This window comes from Miscanthus floridulus, chromosome 15 (assembly GCF_019320115.1).
Source record: "Miscanthus floridulus cultivar M001 chromosome 15, ASM1932011v1, whole genome shotgun sequence".
NCBI lineage: Eukaryota > Viridiplantae > Streptophyta > Magnoliopsida > Poales > Poaceae > Miscanthus > Miscanthus floridulus.
This window is the reverse complement of record NC_089594.1, coordinates 59846518-59861997: the sequence shown is the minus strand read 5'-3', so window position 1 is coordinate 59861997 and position 15480 is coordinate 59846518. Positions and strand designations below refer to the sequence as shown.

General features: G+C 44.8%; 3 protein-coding genes across 3 annotated transcripts; 1 reads left to right on the top strand and 2 right to left on the bottom strand.

Moving 5' to 3' along the window:
* Window positions 1-772: 772 nt before the first annotated feature.
* On the bottom strand, window positions 773-4764 carry LOC136507511 (uncharacterized). Its single transcript, XM_066502217.1, has 8 exons — window positions 4561-4764; window positions 4028-4120; window positions 3851-3949; window positions 3406-3753; window positions 2722-3285; window positions 2400-2633; window positions 2273-2315; window positions 773-816 (listed from the first exon to the last, which is right to left on the bottom strand). Exons 1-8 carry the CDS (start codon window positions 4759-4761, stop codon window positions 773-775), a joined length of 1626 nt encoding a protein of 541 aa, XP_066358314.1. The 5' UTR covers window positions 4762-4764.
* A 73-nt stretch (window positions 4765-4837) lies between these two features.
* LOC136507510 (uncharacterized) lies at window positions 4838-13081 on the bottom strand. The gene is made up of 8 exons (XM_066502216.1): window positions 12954-13081; window positions 8986-9054; window positions 6678-8927; window positions 6309-6590; window positions 6125-6221; window positions 5404-6046; window positions 5125-5291; window positions 4838-5041 (listed from the first exon to the last, which is right to left on the bottom strand). The coding sequence occupies exons 1-8, from the start codon at window positions 13079-13081 to the stop codon at window positions 4838-4840; spliced, it is 3840 nt and encodes a 1279-aa protein (XP_066358313.1).
* Window positions 13082-14517: 1436 nt separating this feature from the next.
* LOC136507509 (uncharacterized) lies at window positions 14518-14931 on the top strand. The gene has a single exon (XM_066502215.1). It carries the CDS (start codon window positions 14518-14520, stop codon window positions 14929-14931), a length of 414 nt encoding a protein of 137 aa, XP_066358312.1.
* Window positions 14932-15480: the final 549 nt, after the last annotated feature.

Sequence of the window (15480 nt, the reverse complement as noted above, 5' to 3'; positions counted from 1 at the left end):
AATTGCCGATATTCTTTCATTGATTCAGATATGTTTTGGACTGGCTTTAGAACGTTGGATCTTGTGGCATGTCCAACATTTTGGGGTTGATCATTGGATTCGGCATAAAGACTCACTACACCACAGCCCCAGACTAGGGACATACCGTCGGTCGGTATAGGTCGATATAGCGACGCTCTGTCGGTCGGTATAGATCTATGCCGACACTTACTTCCAGCCGCTGAAAGTGGCGTCGGTATAGCCTACGCCGACCGACCCGTTTTTAGCGACCGATAGTCTGACGCCTTAGAAGCTACATATACCGACACATAGTTTGAAGCTATAAATACTTTTAGCAACTAACAATCCAACGCGAATCATTCACATAGAGACAATATATATATTGCTAATCAGCAATACATAATAACCCAAAAATAATCTATTATCAATGCACACGCATTCATTACAAGATATATTAACCATAACTGTTTCATTCATATATGAGTAGCCCAATGTAAGGTCGGTCAGATTCAAGTTCATAAGTACAAAATAGATTAGAAGCTCGCAAACATGAAGTTTGTGCATGAGCAAGCCATCAACATCCCTACATCTACCTCATGTGACCAAAAGTCATACATACACCACTTGTAACCAAAAGCTTAGCTCACTAACACCTAAAGCTCACTGCTCAAATTTCACTAACAATGAGCTCAGAGTCTTGTCTCTAATAGGTTCAAAACAAAACACAGCTTCGATGAGCCTTTTAACTTGTCGACACCATCAGGTATGCTGCCTAGGCCTTGCAGGTTGTCCATGTTTCTTTCCCCTTCTCCACACCTGAAAAATGAATAAAAATATCCCTCAAACAGTGCAGAAAAATATCCTTCAAACCCATTTTTTGAGCTATTGCTTTGTCTATCATAAAAGGCAAGATAAAGTTACTAAGAGTAGCCATGAGCAGTTTTCTACCTGTCACTAAGATAGACTTGGCAAATCCACTGTTCATTATCTAACAGTTGTAACAAGTACAGGCCTGATGTGGTCAAATTGCTATTTTTAATCAATCAAAAACATGTCGAGGACACTTAAAAAGAAGCATAATGTAAAATTGGGATCTCTATATTGTACTGGACCAGTCTTCCCTAGCGATCAAATAGTCAGAGTGGTGGTGTCACTGAAGCTTGAGACAAATAGGCCATTGCCTGGACCACGCGCCACAGAGACTTCTGTATGGTCCATCCCCAATGCAATTTGCAGGTCATGCACTGTATTAACAAGGCAGGGGGCAATGCTTCCCTACTTCGACCAAATAGTCAAAGTGACTAACAGTTGAGTAGTCTGTACATTGTCATCTTACTGCATATGCCCATAATGTCTATATTGTGCTATGTCCTTATGGTTTAGCAGCTACATCTGGTGTGTCAGTGAGGTTCATGTTTCTTCTTGACATGCAGATTGTGTAATTATTGCTTTTGGTGTTTATCCTAACTGTATGACAAAGCGAGACAGGGAATAATATTGACCGATCCCTTGATTTCTTATTGACTATTTTGCTGTTTCATTTCCTAAATATAGATCAAATTACTGTCAAGCACCTATAATAGTTTTCACTTCTAACTATGAAGTTTCTAACTGTGAGATGGCCTTAGTGTGTGCACAATGCAATGTGTTCTCCATTTCATCCATCTTGTTTGGGACTTTCTCTAAACAGAGCTCTAAACACCAGAGATTTTGTGCTCCAAAAGCTTAACTGACTGGATAACCAAGCAGATAACCTAAAGACTAGCAGATGCCTAACAGCCTGATCATGCACCTAACTGACTTGATAACTGCCAGGGACTAGGAGTCTCGGACTATGAACGACTGATCCTGAATGACTCCTACTGATCAGGACTCAGAAGTGAAACAAGACACAAGCAACCCATTATTCTAACATTCTGTCATGTTATTACTTAGCATGTTTCCTTTCTTTCTTGCTGAAAATATAGAGATCCCAATTACTTTTGATGCAATTAACTTAGTTCAGTGGGTGAAAGAGGAGAACAGCAAGGGGGAGTCAGCCTTCGAGACAGGGCTGGGACACAGGTAACGTTTATGGTTACTAAAGCATCACAAATAGTAGTTTGATGAATGTAAAATTCATAAAAAAACAGCCCAACAAATACATTTAGATGGCAATGAATAAGAACAAGCAGTACCAAATTCTTTTGATAGTGTGTTGTATGCATAGCAGGGTGTGTTCAGCATCACAAATTGCAGCTTGGTATAAGTAAAATTTAGGAAAAATACATACCTGCAGTAGACTTGGATGAATGCGATGCCTTGCTGACGTTCAACTATTACAAATATCATTAATTAGAAACTTTGTTCACTTATCACATATATGAATAAAAGAAACAAAGGAAAGTTTAGTTTATTACTCTGTTGTATGGCCACTGAATTGGCATTGACTTAGCATTAGCCAAAGTCTCAATGTCACCATAAGGGCGAGGTAGCACTGTATCCCTTTTAATCACAACCTTCACAACAACTTCACAATAGTGCTTTCCAAGAGGCTGGCCTCCTAGTACATTGGTTGGATTTGTTGAAATGACTGTTGCCTTAGCCACAGCTTCTGGCCGAAACAAGGCATATAATGTGACCTCCTTTCCAACCTGAAATGGTTTATGCACTTGTCAGCAAAAATTGAACAAATGTATAGAACTGCAAGAACTGAAAGCAAGATTATATTAAGAAAATTACAAGGTCAGCAGGTGAAACACGAGGAGGTTTATTCTTCTTTCGTGGGGCTACATTTTTTATGGGACTAGTAGCGTTGCACTCCCGACGAATATCAATTGATTTTCCTACAGCACTGTGCACAGAGGAGGCAGGAGCACGCTGCGTAGATGGGGTAGGAGTAGGCTGGATAGATGGAGAGGGAGCAGGCTTCATGGACGGGGCACGAGCACGTTGTGCAGATGGGGTAGGAGTAGGCTGCACAGATGAAGAGGGAGCAGGCTGCATAGATAGGGCACCAGCACGCTGCACAGACAGGGCACCAGCACGCTGCGCAGTTAGGAAGTTAGCATGCTGCTCAGATAGGGTAGGAGCACATTGCGCAGACAAGGCAGCAACACGCGCAGATAGGGCAGCAGCACGCTGCATAGATAGGAAATTAGCATGCTGCTCGGATGGGGTAATATCTGCAAAAACATCATCTTCATCATAGTGGTCGCAGTTTTCATTAATATCTTCAAAAACATCATCATCTTCAAATGGTTGAGCATGATGTGCCTCATCAACATGTTCTTCAGACCTTGGGCTCTACATAAACAATACAAGAGGGGTAATATGTATTATTCACATGTCACCATATTATCCGGCATAGGAAAGATAGATTATTCAATCATGACTTAAGTAATTCAAAGTCTTGAAGTTCTTTACCACATGGTTTCGTGAATTAGAACCGTTGTGTGAGGCGATTTCCATATTTCTTCTTTCTTGCACTATCCTTGCCTCGTGCAGTTCCTCTTCCAATTCTTGTATGCTTCGTTCTAGAGAAGCTTTGTCACTTTCAACCTTTTTACGAGCTAGAACTTCCATTTGTAGCCTTGTTGGCTTGTAACACTTCAAACCAGGGGTACCAATATCTTGGGGAGTTGGTCCTAGACCCAAAGCACGAACACGCCCTCTTGGCTCCTTTTCTCCACAAGCAGCAGCAAAGACATCACCTTGCTGAATTGATCTTTCTGTCAACTCTGGGTGGGCTTCAACAACTGATTTAAGTTTGTTCTAGCAAAATGGAATATGGATGTTTATACACTAGAGACTAGAGAGAGATATTAGATACTAAAATTCTATTATGGAAAAGTTATGGAAAAGAACTTACAATTATTGGCTCTGCTTGTTGGGATGGAACTCCATTTTTTCTTGTATGTGTTCTGATATAGATTTCATCTCTTCGAGGCACGCGCCCCAGCTCTACACCCTAAAATTATTTTAATTCAATACTAAAACTGCAGCAAAATAATGCACTAAAATTGAATGCTAGAGATATTTTCTATACCATTTCATGCCTAGAACAAGCAAAGCTCTTGCTTCCTGATGTATGATGTATCCTCAACTTTGCATGATTAGCTTTGGACATTTCCATTCGAGCCTAGGATAGAAATTGTTAAATTCAGCAAATATATTGTAGTCCAAATATGAATATATAAAAATTTTACTCCTTACTCCAAATTCAGGAGAGGTCCAGTGCTCAATGAGGAAGCTCCAGTCAGTAGGTTTAACTCTGTCACCATGTTTTCGCTGCAATACCTCAATTGTTACCTTTTCATCAAAAAAATCCTTCTTTAAGGTTGCCTTAAAATCCTTCCATTTCCTTGCAGCAGTGACCAGAAACCAGTTTTTGGCAGCCTCATCAACGTCATAGAATTCCTAATTTTCCATCAATTGTAAATCAGTCCTTAGGGTAATAATCCAATACTCAGCATAAGAATGGAACAACCCACACTTCGTAGCAAATCAGTACAGAAAACAATACATGATGTGTGGCAGATTTCAGCAATCAAGGTCCAAAGAATTGAAGAGGAAAAATACCTTTAAAGTATCCCACACTTGGTCTTTCTTTTCAACGTCAACAAGCCTCCAGTCCGAACACCCAACTGATAATGTCTGTCTCACTAGAACGCCAATGGCACTAGAAAACTGTCTATAATTCTCTCCAATAGGCTGACCAAATTCATTGAGTATTATCTTGATCTTAGGCATGTTTGGTGTTCTTGCAAATATGTTGTCCATCCTAGTGATGCTTCTTTTCCTCTTCTTTGGCGGACTATTATGAAGATCTGTAGTAAATAATTTTAAATAAGAAGCATTAGTATAAAACATGTAATATGACAAGATATTTGTGATGCAGCAAGTCACACTCTACAAGACCTTCATCGTCGCATAAAACATCTCCAGATGGCTGGTACTCAGGATCTTCTTCAATCTGCTCATTTGCATTTTCAGCACGATTTCTTTGTGACCTACGCAGATTGTGACCTACAGTTGTTGCGTCACTTGATTGTTGTGTCCTCTACAGAAAAGGCACATAATAGTAAAAATATTTGTTAAGAAATATGCAATGATTGTCGTAGTAAATAAAAGTCTATACAAAACCTTTGTTCTTTTACTAGGTTGAACATTCTGCCCTGAACTGTTCATACGAGGCATACTTAGAGCTTGAAGCTTCTGGTTATTGATTTCAATCTGGTCATCTCGAAGTTGCTCATACGGATTGACAGGGACATCCTTATTATTTCTTTTTGGTCTTGACATGTTTTCTCCTATGAATGGACAAATAAATTAGCAATACTCACAGGAAAACAGTAGACACATTGTTTGACAAGACTTACTTTTTAGAACATTTTTTAGACTTGTTTTGATCAACAATAATACCATCTATGTATGTTCTAATAGAAGGGACAACCCCATTAACAATATCCACAGTCACATCACGATTTAGATTAGGCAGGTACACAACTGGTCCATTATCATTAATTATGTCCTCATCCTCCAAATTATCAAAGTCAAACACATCTCTTTGGACTGACTGAACAGCAGCAACCCAGTCAGTATCAATTGCTTCAGGGACATAGTATACTTGAACTGCCTGTGATGCTAGAATGAAAGGCTCATCAGATATCTTTTCACCTGTATTGAATAAATGCCTAAAATTCACAGTTGTGGTCCCAAATTGATCCGTTTTTACCCATTTGTTTTGCACACGGTTGTCAACCCAATCACACTTGAAAAGCACCACATTTCCTTTGTGGTGATAGTTCAGTTCAAGAATTTCAGTTATAATACAATAATATGTCTTGCTTCCTATTATAATGTTATCATTATTGTCACTTTCAAAGCTTGATGACTCAGCAACTAGAGCAACCCCGCTATTTTGAATAGGTCTACCCTCATCATAGGATACTGTGTGAAAGTTGAATCCATTTATGTTATAGCTACTATACTTATGTGCAAACATCATAGGCCCCTTTGCTAAAAATTTTATCTCATCTGGTGCTTCCTCTCCCATTTCTTCCACCTGTGATTTTCAAACTATAATTAATATAAATGCCAAATCCACATTAACTAACTTGTGTTAAGTTTTATTATTACTTACATGCAACCTAAACCACTCATGAAAGGATTCATGATGCATGCGACTGATGTCCCGTCCATTTCGAATACCAATTGATGATAGATAGTGAGCATGCTTGCTGCAAGGTCCATCATTTTATCACTTTAGTATGCAGAGAAAACCCATCATGTGATGTAAAGTGTGACAATGGGTCTAGATAACTTACTCCAAGTAAGGCTGTATATTATCATAGTTGAACAAAACATATCTATGGGCTTGAAGCCATGTCTTGTGATCTATACTCACTATGCACTTTCCGGCCAATCCTCGACCAATGCTACGAAAGAAAGGAGTTGTACTACAATCTTCATTTCTAAATTGATGGCTAGTCCCATCATGTAAGTAGCGAGAACAAAGTGTAAGGCATTCTGTAAAATTAGACCACTCCATAATTGATCCCTCAGGGTGACTTTTTGTACGAACAGAACCCTTTAATCTCATCAGATACCTATACACATAAATAATAGGCACATTGATAATGTCATAAAACTAATAGGTACCTAATTTAGTTCAGTAGTATGCCTAATTAAATTACCTCTCCACAGGCCACATGCTGCGAAAATGAACTGGTCTAGCTATCTTTGCTTGAGCAGGAAGATGAACCATCAAGTGTACCATGATATCGAAAAAGGATGGAAGGAATATAGTTTCAAGAAGGCTCAAGGTTTCAGCTATTTTAACCTCTAAACTTTCCATATCACCTATTCGAATGACAGGGGAGGAAAGTGTCTTGAAAAAATTACATATACGGATCACTGCAGCACTCACAATTTTTGGCAATATTTTTCTCACACAAAGTGGAAGCAAGTGTTGTAAAATAATGTGGCTCTCATGACTCTTAAGCCCAAATATCTTCCTCTCATTAACATGTACATTATGACGTATATCAGATGCATAACCATGAGGAAACTTCACCCCTTTTAGTACTTTACAAAATAATTTCTTCTCATCAGGACTCATTGAGTATGGTGCCGGTGGTAAATAAAGTTGGTCTTCCACTTCAACAGGGTGGAGATCACTTCTAATACCAAGAACTTGAAGGTCCAAATGAGAATTCAAATTATCCTTGGACTTCCCATCTATGCCCATGAATGTATTAACTAAGCTTTCACTCACGTTTTTCCCTATGTGCATGAAGTCAAAATTATGTCGCAACATCAAATCTTTCCAATATGGCAGTTCAAACCAAATAGATCTCCTTTTGAATATGACCAAAGGCTCTCCTTCCTTGCGTCTCTTGGTTGCTGGTTTCTTTCCAAAAGGATCCTTCCCAAAAACTGTATTAAGGTCTTTAGTGCACTCCAAAACCTCCTCCCCAGAAAGTGGAGTAGGTGCTGCCCTAAACTCAGTTTTACCACCAAATTTATTAGCATCAAACCTAAATGGGTGGTCTTCAGGCAGGAATCTGCGATGACCCATATAACAAGTCTTGGTACCATTACCAAGTCTAAGTGAACATGTATAGCTGTGGCAATCAGGACATCCGGCTTCACCGGATGTCACAGACCCAGACACATAGCCTAAACCTGGGAAGTCAGTAATAGTCCATAATACCGCTGCCTTCAACTGAAAGAACTCACCCTTCGAAGCATCATATGTTCTAACTCCCTTGGTAAATAGATCTAACAGATCTTGAACTAGTGGCTGATAATAGACATCCATATCACTACCAGGAGCATTTTTACCAGGAATCAACAAAGAAAGGATGAAATTTGATTTCTTCATGCACATTGAAGGTGGAAAGTTGTAGGGAATACAAATACCAGGCCAAACGCTATAGCTAACATTCATGGTTCTAAACGGATTAAAACCATCGGTGGCAAATGCTAGACGGATATTTCGACTATCTGCAGCAAAATCTGGATGTTCCTTATCAAAGTCTTGCCATAGTGGTGAATCTGCAGGATGCCTAAGTAGACCATCCTTTTTACGGTCTTCATCATGCCATCTCACTAGACTTGCTGTTTTAGAGGATAGAAATATCCGTTTTAGACATTTCTTTATTGGAAAGTAGCGGAGAACCTTTTTAGGAACCTTATATACATGTTTTCCATCTAGGCTCTTCCTTACTGATTTCCACCGAGAAGCCTTACATTTTGGACATGAATCCAACCCCTCGTTATCTTTCCAAAATAGAATGCAGTCGTTATCACAAGCATGAATACTAGTGTATCCGATTCCTATAGATTTCACCAATTTCTTAGCTTCATGAAAGTTTCTAGGCAGTGTCGAACCCTCAGGTAGTGCATCATTAAGTAGATCTAGTAGCAGGTTAAAACTCTTATCACTCCACCCTCCGAGGAGTTTGGTGTGGAGTAATCTAATTAGGAAACGCAGTTGTGTATATTTCTTGCAATTAGGGTATAACTCTTTGCTATTCTCTGCTACTAACTTCTGAATGGCAACTAGCTCCTCACAGGGTTCTAGGTCTGAATTGTTGTCATCAAAATCCCCTTTATCATCTAAACCAGCAGCTAAGTCCCTAAGCAAATCAGAGATGTTATCATCTTCATCAGTCTCCTCCATAAGTTCAACACCATCAAAGTTTCCATGATTCATAGAAGAGCTAACTTCTCCATGTAAGGTCCATGTTCTATACCCTTTTAGAAACCCATCACATATCAAATGCTCACGTACTTCACTTCCCTCCCTCCAAAATGAGTTAACACACTTTCTGCAAGGGCATAGTATCTTGCTTCCTACCGCTGAATTCTCAAATGCAAAAGCTATGAAATTGTTCACCCCTTGTTGATATATCTTGGTGTGCCTACATGCAGTTTTAAGTTAATTCCCATGTTAACTACAAATAGAACTTTCAGTCTTTGTGAAATAAGTATGTGTACCTAGCATCATTATCGATCCATGATTTATCCATTTCCCTTTGTGAAAGATCAAGCAGCTTTAGAAATGAACTATAAAATAAAAAAGACCATAAGAATCAAAGTAGCTACATTCTGTCAATCATGCTCATATCCATGAAGCCACGGAATGGTTTTAATTTAAACACGATTGCCATGTTCCTGTCCACACACAATATTAAAAAAATGGCATACAGAAAGATGATCATACCGGTACGCACAAGAAGAGCAACCGACAATGTTGTGGATGTTCAAATAATCTCCAAAAGGTTGCAAGTTGCCCACTTCGGCTCTAGGCTGGGGTAGTCAGTCCAGTGCAGATTCTTTCAGCTACAGCTCCAACGCACCAGTGCAGCTGTACTATGAATACACATGACATCAGATCAGTACATGTACAAGTATTTTGAGTCCTGAATTGCAAAACAAAGTAGTGCAACAGATAGATTAGGCCAAAAAATAAATTTGCATTCTTGTTTTCTATTACTTTATATAGAAACTCATCGCAGGGCACCTCTCCCTCGCAGCCACTCTAGCCCACGCTGCAGTCCTTGTCGTCGTGGATCCCAACAGCTGTGGCAAAGAAGCGTTAGGGACCAAGAACAGGATCAAATGCTTGCCTGATGGAATCGATGAGGATGAGGATCGATGAGGATGAGGCGGGGGTCACTCACAGTCGCAATTGAGGGCCGCGTGCTGCACGGCGGGGGCTGGGGCACCAACTGCGCGGTAGCGGCGACAGTAGTGTTGGGCGGCGTCGGAGGAGTTAGGCGGCGACGACGGTGGAGTTGGATGGCAGAGGATGAGTTGGGCGGGCGTGGGTAGAGGAGGCGACGGGATTTGCGACGGAGCTGGAGTTGGGCGGTGACGGAGCCGAGTTGGAGGGCGACGACAGAGCAGGAGTTGGGCTGGCGGGCGACGGACCGGCTAGGCAGACGGCCGCAGAGAGGAGGCGGCGGGATCTGAGATGGAGCCGGGCGGGCGGGCGCAGAGAGGAGGCGGCGGGGCCTGCTATGGAGCCAGGCAGGCGGGCGTAGAGAGGAGGCGGTGGCGGTGACTGGACTAGCTCAAGCTGAAGAGTAGTGAAGAATGAAAAGCTAGGGTTTGCATAGGAAGGTATTTGGGCCTAATTTTACCGCGAATGGGCCCTGTTTCGTTTTCAGTCTCCCGCGAACCTGTTCTTTTATTTCCGCACCACGCGCCAAAGGCACGGCCCTATACCGACCGAAGGTGTGTCCTCTATACTGATCTAAACCGACCAACTGTTTGACTATATAGGTAAATATCTATACTGACCGATGGTTTATCGCAACATGTACATTTACCGACACTTGATCCGTGGGCTAGCTATACCGACCGACGGTGCAACGGTATTAGTATATTTATAACGACACACATGTGACGCTATATTAGTGTTGTGGTGTAGTGACTGCACTCTGGCTTCGATGTTCAACAAGACTGTATTCATAAAAAATGCCACTAGGAAGAAGACAATGAAAGAATCTAGATAGACTATTGTATGTTTTTTATTTTAGATTTTTTTCATATGTAATTTGGGAATATTGTGCTGAGTTTTAATATAATCCCTCCTTCCCTTCAAAAAAAAGGGTAAACTATATTTCCAGCCACCTAAAAATCGATTCCCAGAGGCATTCCATCTCTGAAATTAGTTTTTAGAGATGGTTCTTGATATAACTATTTCTAAAAAATATGCTTTAAAAAAGCATTTGTCGGGTTCATAAACCTAGGGTCCCCAATGGGCCCGCTTCCCAGTGAAAACTCGGCCCAGCAGACGGTGTAGCAACAACGTGCGCCTCCCGGGCTGGCCCAGTTACCTAACGACCAGCCGGGAAAGAGATCCGCTCTCCGATCGGAAAGCTTGGCCAAGGAGGAGATATAGTCTGACTCCGACCTCCTTTTCCGACCGGGAATACACCGGACCTCCGCTCGTGATTCTTCCTCTACTGACACGGTCGGAGCCGACCGGGAATGACCGACCAGGGATGCCCGCTCGATAAGGACCCAAGGATCAAACAGAGCAAATAAGGTAAGGCGCTCAAGTCAACCGCAATACCAAGGACCGTACCCTGCCATACCCTGCACGCCTACAGAGTAGTGCCGCCAGGACATGCCAGACGGGTACTATGCAACCTTCCAGGCGTATCAGAACCCAAACAGTGTTGTAGGCGCTGACATTTGCCTTACAGCATTATAGGCGTCGACATTTATCATACTAGATGAACACAGTAAAACCTGCCAGATGCGTCTTGGCGTGAACAGTATTGTGGGCGCCGACAATCGTCTTGTACCGATGGCGTGAGCAACAAGACTAGGTAGCACACGTACACTCTCTCTCTTTCTCTCTAACTTGTAAGGCCATCTCCTTCACCTATAAAAGGGGATGCGCTCTCTCCCAACATGGATGTTCGTTTAGACTCTCTTTGGCTGGCTTTAGACAATCTGAGCATTTGAACAGCTCCATAGCTCTAGAACTATAAAGCTACACAGAGCATACGCTCCAATACTTAACGCACGTTAGAGCTCCCGTCACTCTCGGCCCTTCGGTTCAGAGTCTGACCGGACCTTTAACACCCCCTTCATATTCCCACTCGTTTGTAACCCAATAGCAAACCTCGAGCACCTGGGCTCAGGAATAAAGTCACCAACCAACCGAAACTGGACATAGGGCACGTTGCCTGAACCAGTATAAATCATGTGTCATTGAGTACTAGGCCACATCCGATCACAACATATGGCAAAACTATAAATATTTACTTATTGGTCAGTTTTCGCACCGACAGTTGGCGCGGTCCGTGGGGAGGACGCCGTGCGTTCACGCTTTTGGTCATCGGATGGCCCATCTTTCCACCATCTTCAACATGGCGGGCTCAAGTGATACAATTCACTTCGGCTCGCTGGAGTTTCCCACGCTCTAACCTGTTGGGATGTGGGTTCCTCCCATCTTCGAACCGCTCCAGACCTTACTCTTTAGACGTGTAGACTTCATCACCGACCAACTCGGCGTACTCCGCCTTCACGAGGAGGCATCTATCCCAGTGCCCACTGGAGGAGGAGCACCCTCCGCCAGCCTCGGACCACTCAACGACCTCAATGTCGAAACACATGTGCTTCGCTTCAAGCCTATGTTGGGCTCAAACTCCATGGTGAGTAACGTACATATTATTCTTTATTCACTATTTAACACCTTTCGCCGACTCTCCGAAGGGACCCCGTTGTCTCCACCACGACTACCATGCGACTGGTTCCCCTATGGCTTCGTGTCCCCTATGGACGAGTACGCACGGGGGCTCCGAAGGATGCTGACGCTGCCCCTCTCACATTCGAATTCATGGGGATGGCGGGCTACGCTCCTACCTCCTTTCATGACCTTGTGGATGACGAGGTCGAAAGCGATGGCTCCAGCATTGGTGACGTCACGACACTTGGCCACCCTCTGTCCCAGGAGTGCGCTATGGCGGATGCTCTGGGACAGCCATCGGTGGTAGCGGAGTCTCTACAGACTCACACCCCTCTGAACCCTCATGTGGTGGCCCTCACGCATGCGTAGGAGCACGGCGAGGAGTTATGACAAAGGTGGCAGAGCCAGCCGCCACCTGCGTCGACGCGCTCAGCGTAGCACGCTGCGCCACATGCGCGTAACCCGGCGAGTGACGCCCGGGGTCATGCCCGTTAGGTCCAGTGCAACATCCTAGATGGTGGGAATGACCCCCCTCAGTTCGCTCGAGCTGGCCAGAATATCGTTGCTGCGATGATGCTTCTGCGTGGCCTCCCCGAGGAGCTGGCAATCCACTAGAACCTTCAGGCGTTGGTGGAGACCGCCGCCGTTCAACAGGTGGAGAGTTCCGTGTCGCGACATCGGCTCATGGCCTCTTGCCCCACCGGGGGATAGGGGCCGCACCAGTCGAATCACTCCATCCACTCACCACTATAGTTACCGGGAGTGGAGCAGGATGTCGCGGCTGCACCACAGCCTAACCCGGCGCCCGCTCCACACCAACCACCTATGCATGAATGTCTCAGGCTGAACCATGACGCTTGCTGCATCATCAACAATCGACGCCATGCCCGGCATGATGATGATGTCTATCAAGTGGGGCGAGAGCAGGCGATGCGGATCTCAGCCTAGCCGTCGAGGAGTGTGGGGACACCCACTCTAGACGTGGAGGCTGACCAAACGACCAGAGCCCTAGCCCAGATGGCCCAGGGCCACAGGCCTTTGGTCATCGCATCCATAGAGCGTTGTTCCCGCAGCACTTCTGACCACCCACCAATATAGCCAAATACACCAGGGAGACCAACCCCAGTATATGGCTCAAAGACTTCTGGCTCGCCTACCAAACCAGAGGAGTGGATGATGACCACTTCATCATCCAGTACCTCCCGATCTGCATGGGGGAGCATGTTCGAGCATGGCTTGAATTCTTCCTGCCCAACAGCATTCGTGACTGGGCGAATCTCAAGAGGGTCTTCGTTGGGAATTTCCAGGGGACGTTCGTCCGTCCGGGGAATTCCTAGGACCTCAAGAGCAGCTAGCAAGAGCCCAATGAGTCCCTACGGGATTACATCTGTAGGTTCTCAAAATGGTGCAACTCCCTCCTGATCTCGTTGACACGGACATCATCAGCGCATTCCTCTCTGGGACAACCTGTGAGTCCTTGATCCACAAGCTCGGCTATCTAAAGCCCCATACCACCCGTGACCTGCTCAACATCGCCACAAACCATGCCTCTGGTGATGAGGTTGTAGGGGTGGTGTTCAGCGGTGGTTGGGACAAGGGCAAGGCCAAGTGCGAGGACCAAGGCGAGGGCCCCTCCATGCAAAGGGGCAAGAAGAACAAGAAGGATCGGCGCCAACTGGCCAACCCAACTTTGGTCGTCGTGACCGATCGTGCGGGCAAGCAGCCCCAACAGGGCTAGCCCCACCACTTCAACAGGCTCATGGAGAGTCCATGCACCAACCATGCATACCCCATCAAGCACCTCTACAAGGACTGTGAGCTCCTCAAGCGCTTTCTGCGATAGGCCGGCAAGCCAAACGAAGGAAAGGGCAAGGTGGCAGCGGCTAAGAAAGGAGGCACAGCGAGCAAGGATGATTATAGCTTTCCCGACCCCAAGGAATGCCTCATGATCTTTGGGGGATTCGATGCCATCCACTCTAAGCGCTAGCAAAAGGTACGCTATAGAGAGGCATGTGCCACCGAGACGGTTGTCCCCTCTTTCCTTAGCTGGTTGGACTCCCCGATCACTTTTGATCAGAGAGACCATCCTTCCCACATTGCCTGACTGGGTCGCTACCCGCTCGTCATCAACCCCATCATCCACAAAAAGTGCCTCACCAAGGTTTCTGATGGACGGAGGCAGCGGCCTCAACATTCTCTACATCGACACCCTCGACGCCATGCGCATCCCCCGGTCGAAGCTCCGCCCAGTGAGCTCTCCCTTCCACGGCGTAATCCGAGGGACGCAGGCGTACCCACCTAGGTAGATCGACCTACCCATCATGTTGGGCGACCGAGCCAACTTCTGCTTGGAGGTCCTCACCTTTGAGGTAGTGGACTTTCGAGGGTCCTACCATGCCATTTGGGGGCGGCCATGCTATACCAAGTTCATCACGATCCCCAACTACACCTACCTCAAGTTGAAGATGCCAGGACCGAATGGCGTCATCATTGTGGGTAGCACCTTTTTGCATGCCTACATGTGTGACCATGAGCATTATGAGCTCGCCACTGCCGTCATCAACTTTGCCGAGCTCTCAAAGCTCAGGAATTCATTGACTCTGGTAGTCCCAGAGTGCAACGAGCTTACGTCATCGAGTGCCCTCCACCTGACTAAGGAAACTAAGGCTGTGGGGATCGACCCAACCGACCCGACCAAGACGGTGCGGATTGGGACCAAGCTCCTGGACAAATAGGAAAGCGAGCTCGCTGACTTTTTATGCACCAACCATGATGTCTTCGCATGGAAACCATCTAACTTGCCGGGCATACCAAGGGAGGTCACCAAGCACGCATTACGCCTCATCCCGGGCTCAAAGCCCACCAAGCAACGCCTACATCGCTTTTACGACGAGAGGCACAGGCCATAGGCGAGGAGATCACCAAACTCCTGGCAGCCAGATTCATCAAAGAGGTACACCACTCTGACTGGCTGGCCAATCCTGTTCTTGTGAAAAAGAAGACCGAGAAATGCAGAATGTGTGTTGATTATATTGGCCTCAATAAAGCATGTCCAAAGGACCATTTTCCTTTACCACGCATAGACCAGATAATTGACTCCAAATTAGGATGCGACATCCTCTCCTTTCTAGATGCCTACTCTGGCTACCACCAGATCGTGATGAAAAAGTCTGACTAGGTCGTGACTTCATTCATTACAACATATGGTTCGTACTGCTACGTAACCATGCCTTTTGGTCTAAAGAACACTGGCGCCACCTATCAATGGTGTATGCAGCGATGCT